General features: G+C 42.5%; 1 protein-coding gene across 2 annotated transcripts in view; it reads left to right on the plus strand.

Annotated features, from left to right (window-relative positions):
* Positions 1–18,833, plus strand: part of Tmem45b (transmembrane protein 45B) — a 41,450-nt gene extending 22,617 nt beyond the window's left edge. For both annotated transcript variants that reach the window (XM_048458775.2, XM_085689770.2), the window contains 5 exons: positions 14,454–14,653; positions 15,609–15,818; positions 16,241–16,425; positions 16,862–17,007; positions 18,184–18,833. In XM_048458775.2, the coding sequence (XP_048314732.1) occupies positions 14,470–14,653; positions 15,609–15,818; positions 16,241–16,425; positions 16,862–17,007; positions 18,184–18,295 (837 nt within the window). In that variant the 5' untranslated portion in view covers positions 14,454–14,469 and the 3' untranslated portion in view covers positions 18,296–18,833. The remainder of the gene's footprint in view (positions 1–14,453; positions 14,654–15,608; positions 15,819–16,240; positions 16,426–16,861; positions 17,008–18,183) is intronic.
* The last annotated feature ends 254 nt before the right edge of the window (positions 18,834–19,087 follow it).

Raw genomic sequence — 19,087 nt, forward strand, 5'->3', positions numbered from 1 at the left:
AGCAGAGGACTAGAACTACTGGCCTTGCATGCTTCCTTGTGAGTGAGTGTCTCTCAGCTTCTACCTTGACTTGATGCCAGTTGTACGCAACCCCAGTCTTGAGAGAGGACACACAGGCTGCAAGGGCAGACACAACTTTAAAAGAGAAGCGCATTGGTTGGTTAGATCTAAAGTGTTGGGTTCTTTGAATAACTGGAACGTGGGAGGAAATAAAAATGGCAAAGAAAGATTTTTTTTTTTTTTAAAGATATTCGTGGTGTCTAAAGGCAGAGGTGATGCCTGGCATACAAAAGAATGAATGATTCCACCCTGAGGAGTAAGCAAACTCTCATGTATAGGTCTAATATATGAAGGAGTTTGCCAGGGTTGGGGATTTAGCTCAGCGGTAGGGTGCTTGCCCAGCAAGTGCAAGGCTCTGGGTTCGGTCCTCAGCTTCAGAAAAGAAAAAAAGAGGAGTATGCCGCAAAGACTATAGCCCAGAACAGGCATCTCAGCATCCCAATCTATCATTGCTTACCTGGCTGGCTGGGGTATCTTCAGATAAGGAGTTCCCTGGAGTGCCCTGACTGAGACAAGCTGCCTGGGTCTCCTAGCACAAGAGCGGCTGTCGCAGGGATGTCAGGTCACAAACCAAGAGAGAGAGAAATTGGCTCTATTTGAAAGGCTTAAGTAGCCAGGCAAGGTGGCACACCTTTAATCCCAGCATTTTGAGGACAGAGGCAGGAGGATATCTATGAGTTCGAGGCCAGCCTAGTCTACTCAGTGAGTTCCAGGCCAATCAAGGCTCCACAGCAAACCGTATCTCAAAAAATAACACAAACTAAAAAGAGGCTAAGAAAACCCAATATGCTTTGGTTTGCAATGCTCTGACTCTCCACAATCACTAAGGTTCTAGTCCACGTCGAATGTTTACAGGGATACAGTATTTTTCTGGGAACTTTAGTTTATAGTTCCCATTATCCAAACATCACATTTTATGCATGCAGAGGCCAAATATTCCATGTCCCCTGGTGTGAAGATAGCTTATTCCTAAGATTTGATTTAGATGAAACTGAGAAGACACAAAAGCAGTCTCGGGAGGTAGAAGAAGCTGGCAAAGCAACTAAGGAAAAAGTTCCTGGATCACATCAAGTGTATTGGCCATCATAGTACAGATCTGAACTTTCTCTTCTGGGCTCTGTATCTGATATAGTATTTACATGTGATATATAACAGAAGTATTTATCTAAAGTTAATTAAGAATTTAGTGCGACCTAAGGAAGCAAAGACAGATAGTAGGGGGTATATATGAAATTGTGAAAGAATCCAATTTTTTAAAAAAAGAGCTAAAGGTAATAGCCGAGAGAAATAGGCTTTTTGTTTTTGTTTATTTAATCAACTAAAAGTGCATTTATGCATCAGTTTTATTTAGGGTACTGTATTTTAAGTTTTCTTTATTGAGAAAAATTTGTCATACAATAAACTCTAATCATAGTGTCCCCTTCTCCAACTCCTCCCAGATCCTCCCCGCCCACCCAACTCTATTCTCTCTCTCTCTCTCTCTCTCTCTCTCTCTCTCTCTCTCTCACTCTCTCGTGGCAACAACAAAAACCAGGATTCTTTTAAAAAGGAGAAACACACACATACGAAAAACAAAACATAAAAACACAAAATTGGAAACCACAATATACAAACAAAAGACCTGTAAGCCAAAAAAACAAACAAAAAATGTCCAAACAAAACAACATGAGACAAAAAGTCTACAAAAATAGCACTGAGTTTGTTTTGTGTTGGCTTCTACCGCTGAGCATGGGGCGTGCCCTGAAATGGTTAATAGGCCAGTGAGAAACAGTCATTTTCCATAGGAGAAAACTAATTTTTTTCTTTGCAAGCAGATGTTAATTGGAGATAACTTCTTGATTAGAAATAAGAGCGTTTATGTCTACTTCCCCTCTCAACACTGCACTTGCCTGTGCACGCTGCCAGGCTCTGTGAGTTCATATGTTGGGTACTGAATTTCGACTTAGCAAATTTAAGAATCTTTAACTATCATCAACTTTATTATTTCTGTGACATTTCTTTACATTCCAACTCTCATAACCTTTTCTACAATACACAAAACCTCTAGAATTTGTCCTAATATTTTTTTTTCTTTTTTTTTATTTGTTCTTTGTTTTTTGAGACAAGGTTTCCCTGGGTAACAGTCCTAGCTGTCCTAGAACTTGCTCTGTAGACCAGGCTGGCCTCGAACTCACAGAGATGCTTGCCTCTGCCTCCCAAATATTGGGATAAAAGGTGTGCACTTATCACCTCCTGGCCAAAAATATTTTCATTTTGAATAATCTTTTCTTTTAGGACAAAGTCTTATTTTACTATATAAAATTATTCTCATCCAAAAGCATTTTTCTTTTTCACTACCAACAATAAAATTCATATATATGGCTTTAGATCTCTTTTTCTTATACAACAGTTCCTTTCTATTTTTTATATCTTTCTTATCCTGAAAATATCTTTCTCAATAACGCAATTAATTATATTTTAAGTGATAACTCAGAAAACTGTACTTGAAACAAAGAAAACAACACACACATGCTTTCCAAATGCTTAACAGTCATAAACACAGGCAAAACATTAACGTTGAAAGCATAAAATAAAAATTATATAATGGAACACTATATAAGATAATTATATGATTATATAATTAAAGTTGAAGTTCATAAAAGAGAAATTATATAATGAAACATATTAAGATTATAAATCTCAAGATGTCTTCATTTTTTTCAAGTAATATTATCCTTGAGAATTTCATGCAATGTATTTGGCCATATCTGTGCTCTCTACCTACCCACCCACCTCTCCCCATCCCCCCAGCACCTTGATCAAGTCCGGTTTGTGTTGCCCAACTACTCCTGGAAGTAAGGCTTGCCTTGGAGCATGGTTAACCTACATCACTAAAGCAAGCCAGCTCTCCCTCTCCCAGCAGATAACAAATGCCAGCAGCTACTCAGCTTGTAGTGGGATTTGGGTGCCCATGTTCCCTCCTCTATTCTGGGATTTTGTCTGACTCGAACATGAACAGGTCACATGCACATACTATCATAATTGCTAAGAGTTCATATGTACAACTGTCCTGTTGTGCCTGCAAAAATGTTTTCCTTAATGTTATCCAGCACCCCTGTCTCCTACAATCTCCCCACCCACTCTTCTGAGAAGATTCCCTGAGCCTTGGGTAAGGAATGTGATATGGACATCCCATTTAGGACTGAGCATGCCACCGTCTCTTTTCCTGTACACATTTACCAGTTGAGGCTGTCGATTGTATCTTCTGTAAGCCATACCTCCTGTTGTAAAAGGCATGGTGGCTTTGGACAAGGACAGCAGCAGGCAGCCAGTGCCAGGTCAGGATCAGAAAAGGAGAGGAGAAGGATACAAGGACATTCTTACAGAGTGAGAGGAACTCCTAGAACGAAGAGCGGTCCTGAAGGCTTACAGAGGAGCCGAAGGCCTCTGTAGCGTGCGGATGGGGAAAACAATGAGCACAATCTTAACGTAAGGGACCTGCTAATGGTTTAAACATTTTCCACTCCAAAGAAGGCAATGAGGTCTTTAGATGAGAGACACCTGTTTGTTATGCCCAGATTGTGGAGTTCCCCCCAAAAACCACAAGGAGACCAAGTACCATATGTAAAAGCAAGGAGCCTTTATTCAAGTTCGAACTTGGACTCTCTGTGTGTCCAACACATTGACACTATCAGAGAGTCTTGAACTCAGTTGGGGTAGGTTTTTATCATAGCAGAGGTTAGGGTGAGGAATTTTTAAAGTTCGGGATTCCTGATTGGCTGACATTTGTCTAGGGCTGTTCTGGTGAAAGGTGATGGGTGTGGGATGGACTAAGGGGCACCAGCTGATCCTGTCTACAGTGGTTAGAACGTAGGTACTTTCCCCTTGAATGATCCATTCCAGGGTGGTTCCTGGGTGGTCTAATCTGAAACTCAGGCCTCTATTGAACTTGTCATGGCTGGGTCCTGCACTGTTAGGGAGATTTTTGGGAATCAAGCAGGTCTAGAAAAGAGAAAAAAAAATGTCTCAATAACTTCAGGGTCTCTTTTGGAAATGTGGTCAAAGCCACAAGGGAGGCTGAATTCCTAGCACCCCAGGACATCAGCAGGTCTGAGCAAAGCTTGGAGAGCCTCTGAGTCAGCAGCAATGGGAGTTTAGGTTTATGGTCAGTTTGGGATTATGGGTCAAAGTCCTTAGTGGAGACCTGGGGAAATTCACCAGCCAAAGGCCAAGGAAGGCTAGGGAAGGGCAAGAGGCACAGATGGGGAACAGGTGAAGCTGAAGTTTTGATGCTGAAGCTCTGGCAAGAGGCAGATGGACAGGACCCTGATAAGGAAAAGTAAAAAGCTTTGGCTGAAAGGGCAAGAAGCCTATGTCAGGGAAAGAAGAGCACACAGCAGCAAGGGCAGGGATGCCCCCTGCCCAGGAGGATCCACTGAGGCTTGCCTCTCAAGCTCTTAACCAAACAAAAAAAACTAAAAATAGATGTAGGGAACACAACAAGTACAAGCCTCCTATAGGGTGATTTGCCTCAATTAGTCTTAGTTTGGGGAAGGGAAAGGAAACATGGGGACTCAAAAGTCAACTTGTTCTGCAGGGAAGGTATTTATTAACAGCTGTCATGGTGGGGGTCCAAGGCGAGAGGCTTCGGTTCTGCCAGAAAAACCAACTATGACCCTAATTTGTCATAGTTAGGGTTTCTGTTGTTGTAATGAAACACCATGACCAAGGAGCAGGGCTGGACCTGGAGGCAGGAGCTGATACAGGAGTGCCGATTGCTGGCTTGCTTCCCATGGCTTGCTCAGCCTGCTTTCTTACAGACCCCAGGACCACTAGCCCAGAGATGGTACCACTCATCACGGGCTTGGCCCTCCCTCAGTGATCACTAATCGAGAAAATACCTTACAGCTGGATCTCATGGAGATATTTCCTCAATTGAGTCTCCTTCCTCTCTGATGACTCTGGCTTATGCCAAGTTGACATAAAACCAGCCGGTGTACTACTTGGTTAATACATGGCCCGTGCTATGAAACATGCATGTCTTTGGCTGTATGACACAGATGAGACAGACACGAGATAGAGGAGTGAAGAGGGCTAACAGTGACTGCAGCCAGGCTGCCTTAGACCCAGTCTGGCAGGGGCCCAGTTTTGTTTTCCACCCTGTTCACAGTCCTCTTTTCTTAAGGCCTAGAAGTTCCCTAGAAGTTCTGGGTTTTCTAACTGGCAAAGCTACTCCCAGTATTTTAGAAGATGAGGCCATCTCAGTTTCCGAAGGCCAGGATCCCCCAGGTAGTGACCAAAGGACAGAGCCACTCTTACCATGAAGCCAAAAAGGATTACTCTCAAGCCTTAAAAGCTAATGGACTTTTCAGACTTGAGACCCACAACTTTCTTATTTATGGTCCCTCCTGTTGTAATGGCAATGTTCATTCTATGCCTATTTAGAAAGCAGGTAACTTCTTATTTTAAAGCATCCCAGGGGGGCTGGAGAGATGGCTCAGTGGTTGAGAGCACTGGCTGTTCTTCCAGAGGTCCTGAGTTCAATTTCCAGCACCCACCTGGTGGCTCACAGCCATCTATAATGAGATCTTGCACCCTCTTCTGGTTTGTAGGTATATATGCAGACAGAACACTGTTTACGTAATAAATAAATCTTTAAAAAAAAAAAAAGCATCCCAGGTGGAGCAGAGTTCTCTGAGTCTTACCCACAGCCAGCCAAGGAGATTTTCTGGGGTTCTGAAGTCGAAGTGTGTCTTAGTGTTCTATATCTGTGAAGAGACACCATGATCAAGGCAACTCTTATGGAAGAAAGCATTTAATTGGGGCTTGCTTACAGCTCCAGAGATTTAGTCCACTATCACCATGATGGGAAGCAATAGTGTAACACAGACAGACATGGCGCTGGAGAAGGAACTGAGAGTTCTACATCAGGAGCTGTAAGCAGCAGAAAGAGAAAGACTCTGGTGTAGGAACAGGCTTTTTGAACCCTCAAAGCCCACCCCTCATGACACAACTTCCTCCAACATGGCCACATCTACTAGTCCTGGCAAATAGTACCACTCCACGGTGACCAAACACTCAAATCTTCGAGTTTATGCAACACTTCTCATTTAAACCACCACAAGAATGGAATGGGCTAAGATTTCAACACTGTTGGGATGAAGTGAAGACATTTTGCATATGAAAAGGCATCCCAAATGTAAAGGGAAAATTAGGCAGGATATGATAACATAAACTACATTCTTCAATTTTTTTTTTCTGAAGTCCTGATTCCTAGTACCTTAGAAGGTGGCATTTGGCAGTAGGGCCTTTAAAAAGCAATTATGTTAGATATGAGGTCATTGGGTGAGCTCTCCTCTAATACAACTAGAGTTCTTACATCAGGAATGTTTGAACCCAAGCACACACAGAGGGAAGGCTGTGTGATGAAGACAGAAGAAAGACATGCATCTGTAAGCCAAGAAAAGAGATCCCAGACCCCCCCCCAAAAAAAAGAAAGAAAGAAAATCACAACTTCACAACTTTTATTTTGGGTTTTAATTTTCAGAACTGTAAGAAAACAAATTTCTATTCTTCAACACCCCCACCCCCACTGCAGTACTTTGTTGTGACAGGCCTAACAGACTGTACAACCAGTTCAGTTTCATATAGCGAACTATCCAACAATAAGAAGGACTTATTAGGATTGGGGATGTAGCTCAATGGTAGAGGGTTTGCCTCTCTTATGCACTGAATTCCATCCCTAGTCTGGGGTGGTTAGTGGGATAGAATTATTCCCAAGTGTGTCTGTCAGTCACTTTCTGTTGCAGTGATAAAACACCATGGCCAAAAGCAACTCATAGGACAAGAGTTTACTTGGGCTTATGGTTCCAGAGGGAGAGTTCATAATAGTGGAAGAAGCAGGAGAGCAGGCAGACAAAGCAGGGAGCTGAGAGCTCAGAACTTCAGCCACAAACATGAGACAAAAAGCAAACTAGAAGTGGGTGATGGTATAAACTCTCAAAGTCTGCCTCCAGTGACATTCTGTCTCCAGTGACATACTGCCTATAGCAAGGCTACACCTCCTATACCTCCAAGTAGCACTACCACCTGGGGACGACTGGGGATCAAGTGCCCAAGTATCAGAGCTTATAGAGGGCATTTCTCATTCAAACCTCCACATTCCACTCCCTGGCCATATCATAATGCAAAATGCATTGAGTTCAACTTCAAAAGTCCCCATAGTCTTTCACAGTGTCAGCATTGCTTAAAGGTCCAAAGTCTATTCTTGAGACTCAAGGCAGTCTTGTAACTGTAATTCCATGAAAATCAAAAAGGAAATTTTGCACCTCACAACATATAATGGCACTGAATATACATTACCATCCCAAAAGGGAGGAATTAGGGCCCACTGAGGAAATAGTAGACTACAGCGAAACCAAAACCCACCAGAGGATCCTTCTTCTTTCTCATATCTTCTACTTTTTCATCCATGGAGTTCAGGACTATAGACTGGGGAAAAGAGTAAATTAAAAGGAGTACAGGGAAATGAAGCCAACCCCACCACTCCAGCTGTGCTGTCCTTCCAACAGTCTCCCTAGATAAACAGAAAGCGACTGCCGCCTAAACCATCAGGCAAGTTCTCACTGCGGCCATCCCTGAAACACTGGGACGTGATTAGAAAAGGCTAGAACATGGATTGAAACAAGAAAGCTGGGACGATCCCTTTGTGAGCGCATTTTCTTGTGTTTGTTTCCCTGTTGGTGAATCTTTCATTCCACTGGGAAAGTCCTGTGGTGCGGTGGCCACTCTCTTCCTGTGTACATCACCAAGCACACTGCTGAAGTACTTACTTTTTTTTTTTTAATCTGGTACTTATTTTAAAGAAATACATAGTATACATATGATATTGAGAAAAAAACAAAACTTACTAATCAAAGAACTCATTTTTTTTTTTAATGAAGCAGTTCCCCTTATTTTAGAGGGTGACAGGACAGTAGAAGGAGACCTCAGTTAGAGAGGAGACCACTCAGGCCTTAACCTATTTACTTATTCAAATTATTAGAAATCTCTTTCTAGTTAAGTTAGTCATTGCCTGGTTTCTTCTTTCCTAAAATTGGCTCAGTCTATAAATGCCACCACTTGTCCTACAATGCAGCTCATCCAGTGAGGTAAGCCATTAATCTGTGACTGGGAGGAATCCTCCCCCTCCATCTCTACCCACAATCAGGTCAAGGTGCTCAGCCTTCCATGGAGGCCTGGCTTGCACCAGTGTGAACTTTAGACCAATTAAAAAGCAAGGGCAGAGCTTGGCAACCTGGTACCAAGAGCACAGATGCAGATAAGGCCTCAGCGTTTATATAATCTATTCAGGAAAAAACTAAGGAGGGCCAGGGAAAAGGAGAAGCCAGTTCGTCTCCAAAGCTCCACCAGGCACTTGCAAAGCTGGTTTTTCTGCACCTTTAAAGTCAATAAAATGGAGTATCACAGGCTTGATCTTAACAAGAAACTGAGTTAACCATTAAGCAAAATAAAGGAAGGAGCCTTTGCAGTTATATCAGAATGAAGATATGGTAGGTAATTTTGACTTGCAAAATAAAGGGGGGAAAGATCTAACTATACACATTAGATAAATCTGTCAAAACCAATCACTTCATAAAATTGGAAACTACCAATTGTAAGCAACAAATTGAGAAACATTTATTCTTGGAAAGCTTCTGTCTTCAGGTAAGAACATTAATGCCCATAGATAACACACTGGTTCAGTTGATGACTTTTAAGTAAGATTAGCTTACCATGAAAATGTTTACACACAAAGACTAAATTCCAAGTGATGGCTGAGGGGCTGAAAAATTTTTGGCTTTACTGAGCATGAGAAATGAACATATAATGAATACTCAGGAATGAGGAATTAAAAAAAACAGCTTTGCTAGTCTGTCACTGCAGTCCCACTCATGGTGAGCACCAGACCAATGAGGAATTAGCAAGGAGTTTTGCAATCAAGTTATAAAGAAGGATTGAGAAAATCTCTCTACACATCCCCTATTAACATGTTGAGGCGACCTGAGTAATTCAAGTAACAAATGAAGGTCTAGGAAGACAGGAAAACTGGCCTTCTCTAACCCATATACAGAAGGGTTGGCATAGACTGCATGCCATGCAGAATTAAGGTACTCAAGCAAACCTCTACCCAAATAATTGGCTCTCAATTATAGCTTATGAAAATAAGGATGAGCTGGGCAGTGTTGGCACATGCCTTTAATCCCAGCATTCTGGGGAGAGAGGCACACGAATCTCTGATTCAAGGCCAGCCTCGTTTATAGAGAGTTCCAGGATGGCCAGGGCTACACAGAGAACACTGTCTCAATAAACAAACAAAAAAAGATTCATGCATCCTCATTATGGATCTGGAGAGATAGCTCAGTAGTTAAGAGCACTGACTGTTCTTCCAGAGGTACTAACGTTCAATTCCCAGCACCTTCATGGCAGCTTGCAACCATCTACAATGGAATCTGATGCCCTCAACTCTCTGATACTCTCTTCTGTCATGCAGGAATACATGCAAACTCTCAGATATATATATATATATATATATAGTATTTATGAATAAATAAATCTCTTTTTAAAAGGGTATAACCTTTATGAAATTAAGTTAATAAATTAAAGGAGAAGAATTACAGCTAAACAAAGGCGGAATCTGCACATCATGCAGGAGACAGATTCCATAATCCAGGCAAGTCACTAGAGTTAGTCTAGAGCTGCTACAAGCCATAGAAAGTAATTATGAACTACTTCAGCAATCAAAGACAAAGGAAACGGGACCAAATTCTAAAGGGCTTGAATGCTGTATTTAATAGGGATCGACTTCAATGCAGTTTCTAAAAGTATCTTCAGAGAATTGAAACTGTTCAAAGGATTAAAGGAAACTATAATGAAAATGACTTGCAAACTACAAAAAGAGTAGAAATTTTTTTTTTGAGACAGGGTTTCTCTGTAGCTTTGGAGCCTGTCCTGGAACTAGCTCTTGTAGAACAGGCTGGCCTCAAACTCACAGAGATCCGCCTGCCTCTGCCTCCTGAGTGCTGGGATTAAAGGTGTGTGCCACCACCATCTGACAAGAGTGGAAATTCTAATACTGATAAGTACGATCACCAAAGTTAAGAACCCATGAGAGCAGGGCATTGTGGTAATGCACATCTGTGATCCTAGAATGTGGCAGGAGGGTGGTAGTTCAAAACCAGCCTGGCCTGTAAAGTGAGACCTATTTCAAAGGTGAGGGAGAATGGTAAAGGAGATGGAGGAGCGGGAAAGAGGAGGAAAGGGGAAAAGATAGGGTGAGAGAGAAGAAAGGGGACAAAGAATCAAGTAACTGGAAACACTTTTTAAAAATCTAGTTTGAGGATCAGAGTAAAAAAGAATGGAGACAAATAACAGAGTCAGCAACTCATGAGAAAATATTAAGTTTCCCCACATACATTTAACATGCACTCCAAAAGAAGGGGGCAGGGGATGAAGAAATACTAAGTGAAATACCTCCCAAACTTGATGAAGAACTTTACATTCTAGACCCAAGAAGTTCAACCGACATCAAATTTTAAAGGTAGAAACACCAAAGAGCCAGGCATAGTGGTGAGCATGTGTGACCCCAGATGCAAGGGCTGATGTTTAGTTCAAGGCCAGCTTGTCCTACACAAGACCCCACTTCAAAACAAAACCAAAACATACAGAGAACCACTCACACAGATGAAATCAGAGGCATGGCTGAAAGCTGCTGCCAGCAAGGAAATTCTGAAAAGCGGCAGAAAAGGACTCATTTAGAGGAATTATAATATGATTGGTGGTTGATTTTTTTTTAATCAGAAAGTAACACCAAAAGTATCATGACCTTGCACAGCCTTAGAGACTGGTCTAACTGGGATGATGGGAAATGAAGAAATGACGCACATACAGAAAAGCTTGTGGGCAATGTGCTCAGACGGAGTTGTACCAAGAGTAACGAGAAGACTTGGCTCATTTATTTTATACATCTGAATTGGGGAAGAGTTGGCGTTATTGCATACAGTGAACAAGAAGTGGGTTTCGCTAGACCTCTATAGGGAGCAATTACCAGAACACAATTCCAAATAACTGCTTTAAGGAAGCACAGTAAGCTACAATAGAATAGATTGATAAAGGAATCAGAATATCGATAAGAACAAAACAGGAAATCCAACAACAAGAAATCAGATGGGAAGAGGCCCAATGAGTGAATCATCAACCCCCATTCCACCACTACAGCCACCAAGTCTGGCAGTGAACCAGTTTGGCGTGTGTCACGGCTCCAATTCCCCTGCCCCCAAGAAAGGATTTCTCTGTGCAGCCCTGCCTGTCCTGGAACTCCCTCTGTTGACCAGGTTGGCCTTGAACTCTAGAGATGCCGTGGCTGCCTCTGTTTCCTGAGTGCAGGGATTAAAGGGTGTGCCACCACTGCCCAGCAGCTCCAATCTTGAATAAAATGATAGCAACAGCAATGGTCAAACAATCTGCTTCATTAAAGGTGAGAAAATGAAAAAATGCAAGGAGGGTCTGTATGAGGCGTGCAGAAATTTCATGTCCTAGTTAGAAGGCCAGGCAGAGGCAATCTCCCCGACAGCCCGACAGCCCGACCGCCAGAGACAATGGAATGTAGAGAGGAGAGGCTAGAGCAGGATTTCGCTGCACTGCCGAGCTTTGTTGCTGGTCTGGGGAATTTAAGCAGTCAAGAACTGTTTGTTCATTACGCACTGTGAACATGAACAGTGAGCCTGCACGCTACTATCAACAATCCTTTTCCCCTCCTCCATGTTCTTTCCGTCACCACCCAGTTCCTAAGGAAAAATAACACATTCTTCAGAATAAATCTTCGTTAACATTCAGAATTTTGATAAACGAAATAAAAGCACATCACGCCTGAGCTTTCACGACAGACCTTCCCAGTTGTACGAACACAGCGCTGTGCTTTCAATTGCACCTCTCTAGTTTAACCATCAGCTTGTACACGGAGTGAATTATGTCTGGTGACCATGCCTATGGTATTTCCTTACTAATCTGTAACGGCTGGGGCTAGAGAAATGGCTTAACAGTTAAGAGCACTGACTGCTCCTCCAGAGGATTTGGGTTCCATTCCCAGCACCCACATGGCAGGTCACAACTAACTGTCTATAACTCCAGTTCCAGAAAATCAGACTTTCTATCAGACATGCATACAGGCAAAACACCTGTACACACACACACACACACACACACACACACACACACACACATTAAATTTAAAAAAATAATTTTAAAAATGTGTAAGGGCTTTATAATGTATATGGATGCCACAGTTTCCTGATTCCTTACCTTCCCATCTTTTAAATTTTCTATCACACCTGTGTTTTCCTGGGAGTGTGTGCCATGGCATGCATTTGAATGTAGGAGGGCAGTTGTGGGAGCAGGTCCTCTTCCACCAAGACTGGACTTGTCCTCAGGTGTAGTGATGAGGCAAGCAGGCCTGCTTTTCGTCCCGCCCTAGCTCCCGCACGGCTAGCTTTACACCTGAAATAACAACACACAAATTGCATTCATTTAAACACTGCCTGGCCCATTAGCTCTAGCCTCTTACTGGCTAACTCTCACATCTTGATTAACCCATTTCTATTAATGTGTGTATCACCACGAGGTGGTGACTTACTGGGAAGATTCTAACCTATGTCCATCTTGAGCCGGAGCTTCATGGCATCTGCCTGCCTCTGCTTTCTTTCTCCCACAATTCTGTTCTGTCTTCCCAGCCTACCTATGTTCTGACCTATCAGACCAAGCAGTTTTTTTTTTATTAATTAACCAATGAAAGCAACAGATAGATATAAGACCCTCCTACATCACTCGGGCTCAGCAGCAAGTCGGAGCCATCCCACCCACCTGCTTTTCATCTTTTTGACATGTAAAATGTGTACACAGTAAACTTTCTTTTCTCTAATTGTCTCCTTCACATCTATGCCTAGGAAGGTATTTTTACACTGAACTCAATACCTGTCCTCCATTTCTCCCACACCATTTTTTCTTAACACAGCCTCAGGGCCAGTGGTTTTCTCTCCATCCTTGAGTTACCTGACATACAATATTTTACAGTGATGTAAAGGCTTTCACATAAAGAGTTGATCCTTGTTGGTGTTGAAAGATTCACTGCGGCACGACCCTGGCAGGTCCCCTGGCAGGTGGGAGACCACTGTAGGTAGGAGACAGTCAGATACACCATGTGGACAGAGCTTGGATATAGAGTTTATTTAGTGGGTATTGGAAAGGGTATAAGGGTAAGGGGATTATGGAGGGAAGAGATAGGTAGATAGGTAGGTAGATAGATGGATGGATGGATGGACGCATGGACGGACAGACAGACAGACAGACAGACAGGAGAGAAGTGGGAAAGGGAAGGAAGGAAGAGGCAGTGGTTACCATGGGCATAGAGAGAGAAGATGGAGAGAAGGTGCAAGATCAGCTTGCCTAGGCAGAAGTGGGTAGGGGAGATTGGGGATGGGCAGAACTTGTCTCTTAAAAGGATAGGGTACCCAGGTGACAGGAACAGTCAGCAGAATGATAACATTTCCATTTCTCTCTTATAATAAAAAGGCGAGGAGTTAGGCATAGCAGGTTAAGAGGATGGGGACGTCAGGTTCTCAAGATTGTTTCCTGTTTATTTGTGAACTTCCAGAATCTTGGGAGACCTGAGAAAGCTGGGTGCTGGACATGTCCTTGGGTATCTAGTTGCTTAACTCCTGTCCAGGATTTGTGGTGTGGAACTGTCCAGTGTCTCTTGGACCTGGCAAGGTGTTGGCAGAGCAGAGGATAAGGTTAAGTTTAAGAAACCAATGAAAGATTCATGCAACTCTGGTAGGTCCCCTGATTGGAGACTGTGGTGGGTGGGAGACAGACAGATATGCCATACAGTGAGAGCTTGAGTATAGAGTTTATTTAGTGGATGTTGGAAAGGGTATAAGGGTAAGGTAATTATGGAGGGAAGAGATAAATAGAGATAGAAAGAAAGTAAAAAAAGAAGGAAGGAGAAAGGGAAAGGCTATGGTTACCCCTTCAGAAGAAGGACAGACAGAAAAAGAGAGAAGGTGTGAGATCACCACGATGAACTCAAACTACATATAGAATGGAAAGACTTTTCATTCATGTAAAACAGCTTGGCATGCTGATGTTTCCTCGTGATCACAGTGCTAGGGAGACAGGCAGGTCTGCAGAGCTCACTGGCCGGCCGGCCTAGCATAATGCACTCCAGGCCAGCGAGTCCTGTGTTAGAGGGAGGTTGCCCTCCGGCCTCTACACACACACACACACACACACACACACACACACACACACACACACACACACGTCTATATGTATGTGTGTCTTCATCATTCAGTTACCTAATAGCTGTCCCCATCTTTTAGGTGTCCTAAGATACTGATGGCAAACTTCAAGGGCCACGCTCTCCCAGGGAGTTTCTTTCTGATATTTGGGCTATGGTGGTCAGTGAAGTACCCACTGAAGTACTTTCATCAAAAGGGCTTGAAGAAGAACAGACTGAGCCAGCAGCAACAGCGCATTGAGATCATCGAAGGTGCAGTCAAGACTGTGTTTGCAGTCATTGGTAAGAACAGAATTTTGTCTATGGTATCTCCTCTCACACCCAGAACCTTCAATCCATTTCCTGGATCCTGTGAAATAGATGTCTTCCTAGCAGGCACAACAGGGCATGATCTTAGGTGACTGCTTGTCTGTTTTATTTTACTAGCCATTGTGTATGAAGCTTTATACCAATAGCTAATAGGCCCTTACATTAGTGTACACCCTATGGAAAACTATCAAGTAAACCAGGTTTTGCCCTACAGAAGTCATAGAAACACAACAAATACTATGTGAAAAACAGAAAACACAAACTAAAATGGGGGTAATTTTTTTAAAACAAAGAAAAACACTACATAGGATTTAGTTTAAAATAAATAATCTTTCCCCAAATAGTCTCTTTCTAGACCTCAGAGTGGTTAACAGCCACCTCACTGGCATACCTCCCACCCAGGAGTAGCAAGCATTTACTCCTTATTTTCTCGGCCCACCAACCCCACCTATCTCCTACCCCTCTACTGCCTAGCTATTGGCTGCTCAGCTTTTTATTAGGTTGATAGGGTGCCTTAGGCAGGCAAGGTAAAACAGCAACACATCTTTATAGTTAAACAAATGCAGCATAAACAAATATAATACATCTTTGCCTAGTTAAAGTCATATTCCACAACAAAAGTCACACTCTCACCTATGGGGAAATGCTCTGTTTTATCTCTGCTGAGGAACTCCCTGGGGACCAGTATGTTCTGTTTCTGTCCTTGCGTCTCCCCCATCCTCAAACCCTGAAGGAGCATCCAGGGCCAGGCGTTTCCATCAGCTTCTCAGAAAAATTTTATATGGCAGTAGTTTTGCAGTCAGTCTGCTGACCTTTGTCCACTATCACCCATATCTGGACCTGGCTCATGTCTTCAGGCAACTTCTGCTAGCGTGTCTGTCTTATTGATACCTTTGCCATCTCATTTTTTATTTTTACTTCCTGGCAGGGATCCTGGCAGAGCAGTTTGTTCCAGATGGGCCTCACCTCCACCTCTACCATGAAAATCAATGGACAAAGCTAATGAATTGGCAGCACAGCACCATGTACCTATTCTTTGGTGTCTCAGGAATCATTGACATGCTCACCTACCTTTACTTCAACATTGTGCCCCTGGGGGTAGACAGACTGATTTTGGCTATGGCAGTATTCAGTGAAGGTAACTTGGAGACAAGGGAAAGAAAAATGGACAAGTTGAATTTGTATCCAAATTTAAAAGAAATAATAACATATGACCTTCCTCAGAAAAATCAATTCTCAACATATTATATGTGCATGTATGTGTTCCCTCATTCATCCAACTGCTTACAACCCAGCACCATAGCTGACCTACTACACCCACTCTGGATTGCTTGTCATGGAGTCTGCACACAGACACATTCTTTTATATTCTCAAGAGACCCACAAAACTAGCAGTCTGAATGTGCTTGCTGCCAGTGGTCAAGTCAACTGGCTTCCTGAATGCTGAAGAATCTTGATTTGAGACAAGTATAGGGGAAAAAAATTCCAATAATTGGGAAAAGTTAATCTTCTTAACTGGAAACAAGCAAGTTTCTGATGGTTGTCATTGGTTTGCAACAGGTTTTCTCTTCTATTTCCATGTTCACAACCGACCTCCACTGGACCAGCACATCCATTCACTTCTGCTGTTTGGTTTGTTTGGAGCGACTATCAGTATCTCTTTAGAGGTGATCTTTCGGGATAATATTGTGCTGGAGCTTTTCCGAACCAGTCTCCTCATTCTTCAGGGAACCTGGTTCTGGCAGGTATCATTCAAACTCCTCATATGGTCTGGGTTGAAAAGTCCCCTTGAAAATGCCCAAGAAAAGTTCCTAAGTGACTTGTCTGAAAATGCGGCAGATTCAGTAGGGGTAGGGGAGTGAGGGCATGGTGTCTGGCCTAGGTGATCTTTTAATCTCCACACCACCCCTTGACCTATGCAATTTTTCTCCACTAATAGCTTGCTGGTACTCTGTATTTACTAAAGTACTCATATAAAGTGAAAGCCCTAAAATTTAGCTATTTTTAAATCATCCTATGAAGCAATCAGACTTAACTTCCCTGTGTGAACAGGGCTCTCGGTGTAACTTGTGTAGGACCTGTGAGATCATGTAGAACACATACAGCCACCATGTGGGCCATGGAGACGACAGGGTTGCTTCTTAGACAATCAACCAGAAACGTTCTCCTCTACTCCTCCAGATTGGATTTGTCCTGTTCCCCCCATTTGGAACACCAGAATGGGACCAGAAAGACATGGACAATATCATGTTTATCACCATGTGCTTCTGCTGGCACTATCTGGTTGCCCTTTGCATCACGGCCATCAACTACTCTCTTGTTTACTGGTATGTTAAAAACCAATGCTGTCAAGTTTTCTCTCCCAAACCAGGCTCTAAGTGTTGGTGGTTCACTCCTACTACTTAATTACTGCCAATTTTATGCTGAACTCTGTATGAGGTACCCTTCACTTGCAGGGCAATTACCACAATTCTTACTTGCCAGAGAGTGTAAGGAGGCTCAGCTATGTTAAAAGGGCTGACTGGGGCATGCTAAACCTAGGTTTCAAGTACAGTTCAGACTTCTGGAGAAAAAAAACAAAATCAAAAACAAAACAACAACAAAAAAAACCCCTCTGTGTAGCTTTAGAGCCTGTCCTGGAATTTACTCCGTAGACCAGGCCAGCCTCGAACTCACAAGAGTTCCTCCTGCCTTTGCTTCCCGAGTGCTGGGATTAAAGGCATGGGCCACCACTGCCTGCCTGGCCTCAAACAGATTTCAAACTGGTACATAATAGGTACATAATAGGAAAATCCTCGAACCAGCAATCTGTCTGGGTTGATGTCCCTACTGTCACTGGTTTGGTGGATCCATCACTTACGTTCAACTTGTTTTGCTTCTCAAATATACAGACATCAAACTATGTCCAAGAGCAGAAAGTGCTTTCTGATTACTTTTTAACATAATATAGACTATAAGAACTATTGACTGCCTGCACTTACTGCCCCAGGCACCACATGTTAACTCCTTTAACCCTCATCACTTTATTATGTAGTTTCATTTGTTCTTAACAAATGGGGAAACAAGGCTTCAAAAGTCTGAGTAATCTGACCAACTACTAAATGGAAAACTAAAATTTGGCATGTGTTATTATGGAGATCTGTTGCTGTGGAAGCTGCCCCTGCCTTTTTCCCCCAAATTGTATTTCCCCTAGATTCAAAGGAGATATATTTCACCCAGGAAGAACCCCAGATCCAAAAAAAAAAAATTTCCTCCCGCTCTACTTTCTGGTCAGTAAAATAGTTAGATGGCAAGAGGCCTAAATCTAGTCTCAATAATAATATTTTGGTTACCACTTGATTTTTTTTCCTCTTCTGTAAATAGAATCCTGGAAGTCAGATGTGTAGATGTGCTATAACCATGTTTAACAGATACCTGAAAAAAGGCTCTGCCATTATTTTACATCATGGAATTAGTGAACAGAGGACTTCAGGCTAATTCAATGGTTCTTATGTCTGCTGCAGCTTTCTGACTAGGGTGAAGAGACATGCAGAAGGAGAAATCATTGGGATTCAGAAGCTGACATCAGATCACACTTACCAGTCAGCCCTTTTGAGTGGCTCAGATGAGGAGTGACATCAGGCCATGGGGAAGTGGAGACCTCAGGTCCTTTGTCAACAACAGCTGAACAAAAAAGCAGTTTGTCCCCTCTATTTAAGGCTTGCCCTACTGTGCTCTTAGGGCTCCAAATTTGCATTCCTCATCTAATACAAAGCTAAAGACTAAAATACAGGAAATTGGACCTCAGGTGTTTATGTACCATGCTTCTTGGATTTTTACACATAATTTAACTTATAAAGTCCATATTAGAGTAATACCATTCATACAGAAAACAAACACCTTTCAGTAGCAAGCCTGTTCTTGTAGAGAATTGCTATAAGACTCTGAACACCTACAACAGAAGGTGACCGTGTGGATGAAGTAAATCATCAGTCTGACAAGCCATCATATGCTGCTTCTGACAACTTGCCCCTCTGTTCTCAATCACGCAGGTATTTTCTTCTCAAAAATGTATTGAGACTTAGTGAATGACAACGCAGTACCTTCAGTTCAGAGCCAAAATTCTAACGCGTTTGTTAAATAATAAAGAAACTCTCAAGCTTTGGTATTTTAAGTGCTGACTTTTGAAACATTCTCTAATAAGTCATACCAGAGTACTACCTTTTGGCCTTGATCAGAGACAAAATTAGGTGAAAGATGATTTTCTTCAAAGGAGCTAGTTTCAGTTTCAGCTGAGAACTGAAAGTCCTCTGATCCCTCAACATTATCCTATTGACGAACACTATATGGCAAGTCTCTAGCTCCTAGATACAGAGGGGAAAAATCAGATTATGAAAAGGCCTCCAATTTTAAAACAGCTAAAACCAA

Source organism: Myodes glareolus, chromosome 4 (genome assembly GCF_982192425.1).
Source record: "Myodes glareolus chromosome 4, mMyoGla1.1, whole genome shotgun sequence".
In the NCBI taxonomy this organism is placed as follows: domain Eukaryota; kingdom Metazoa; phylum Chordata; class Mammalia; order Rodentia; family Cricetidae; genus Myodes; species Myodes glareolus.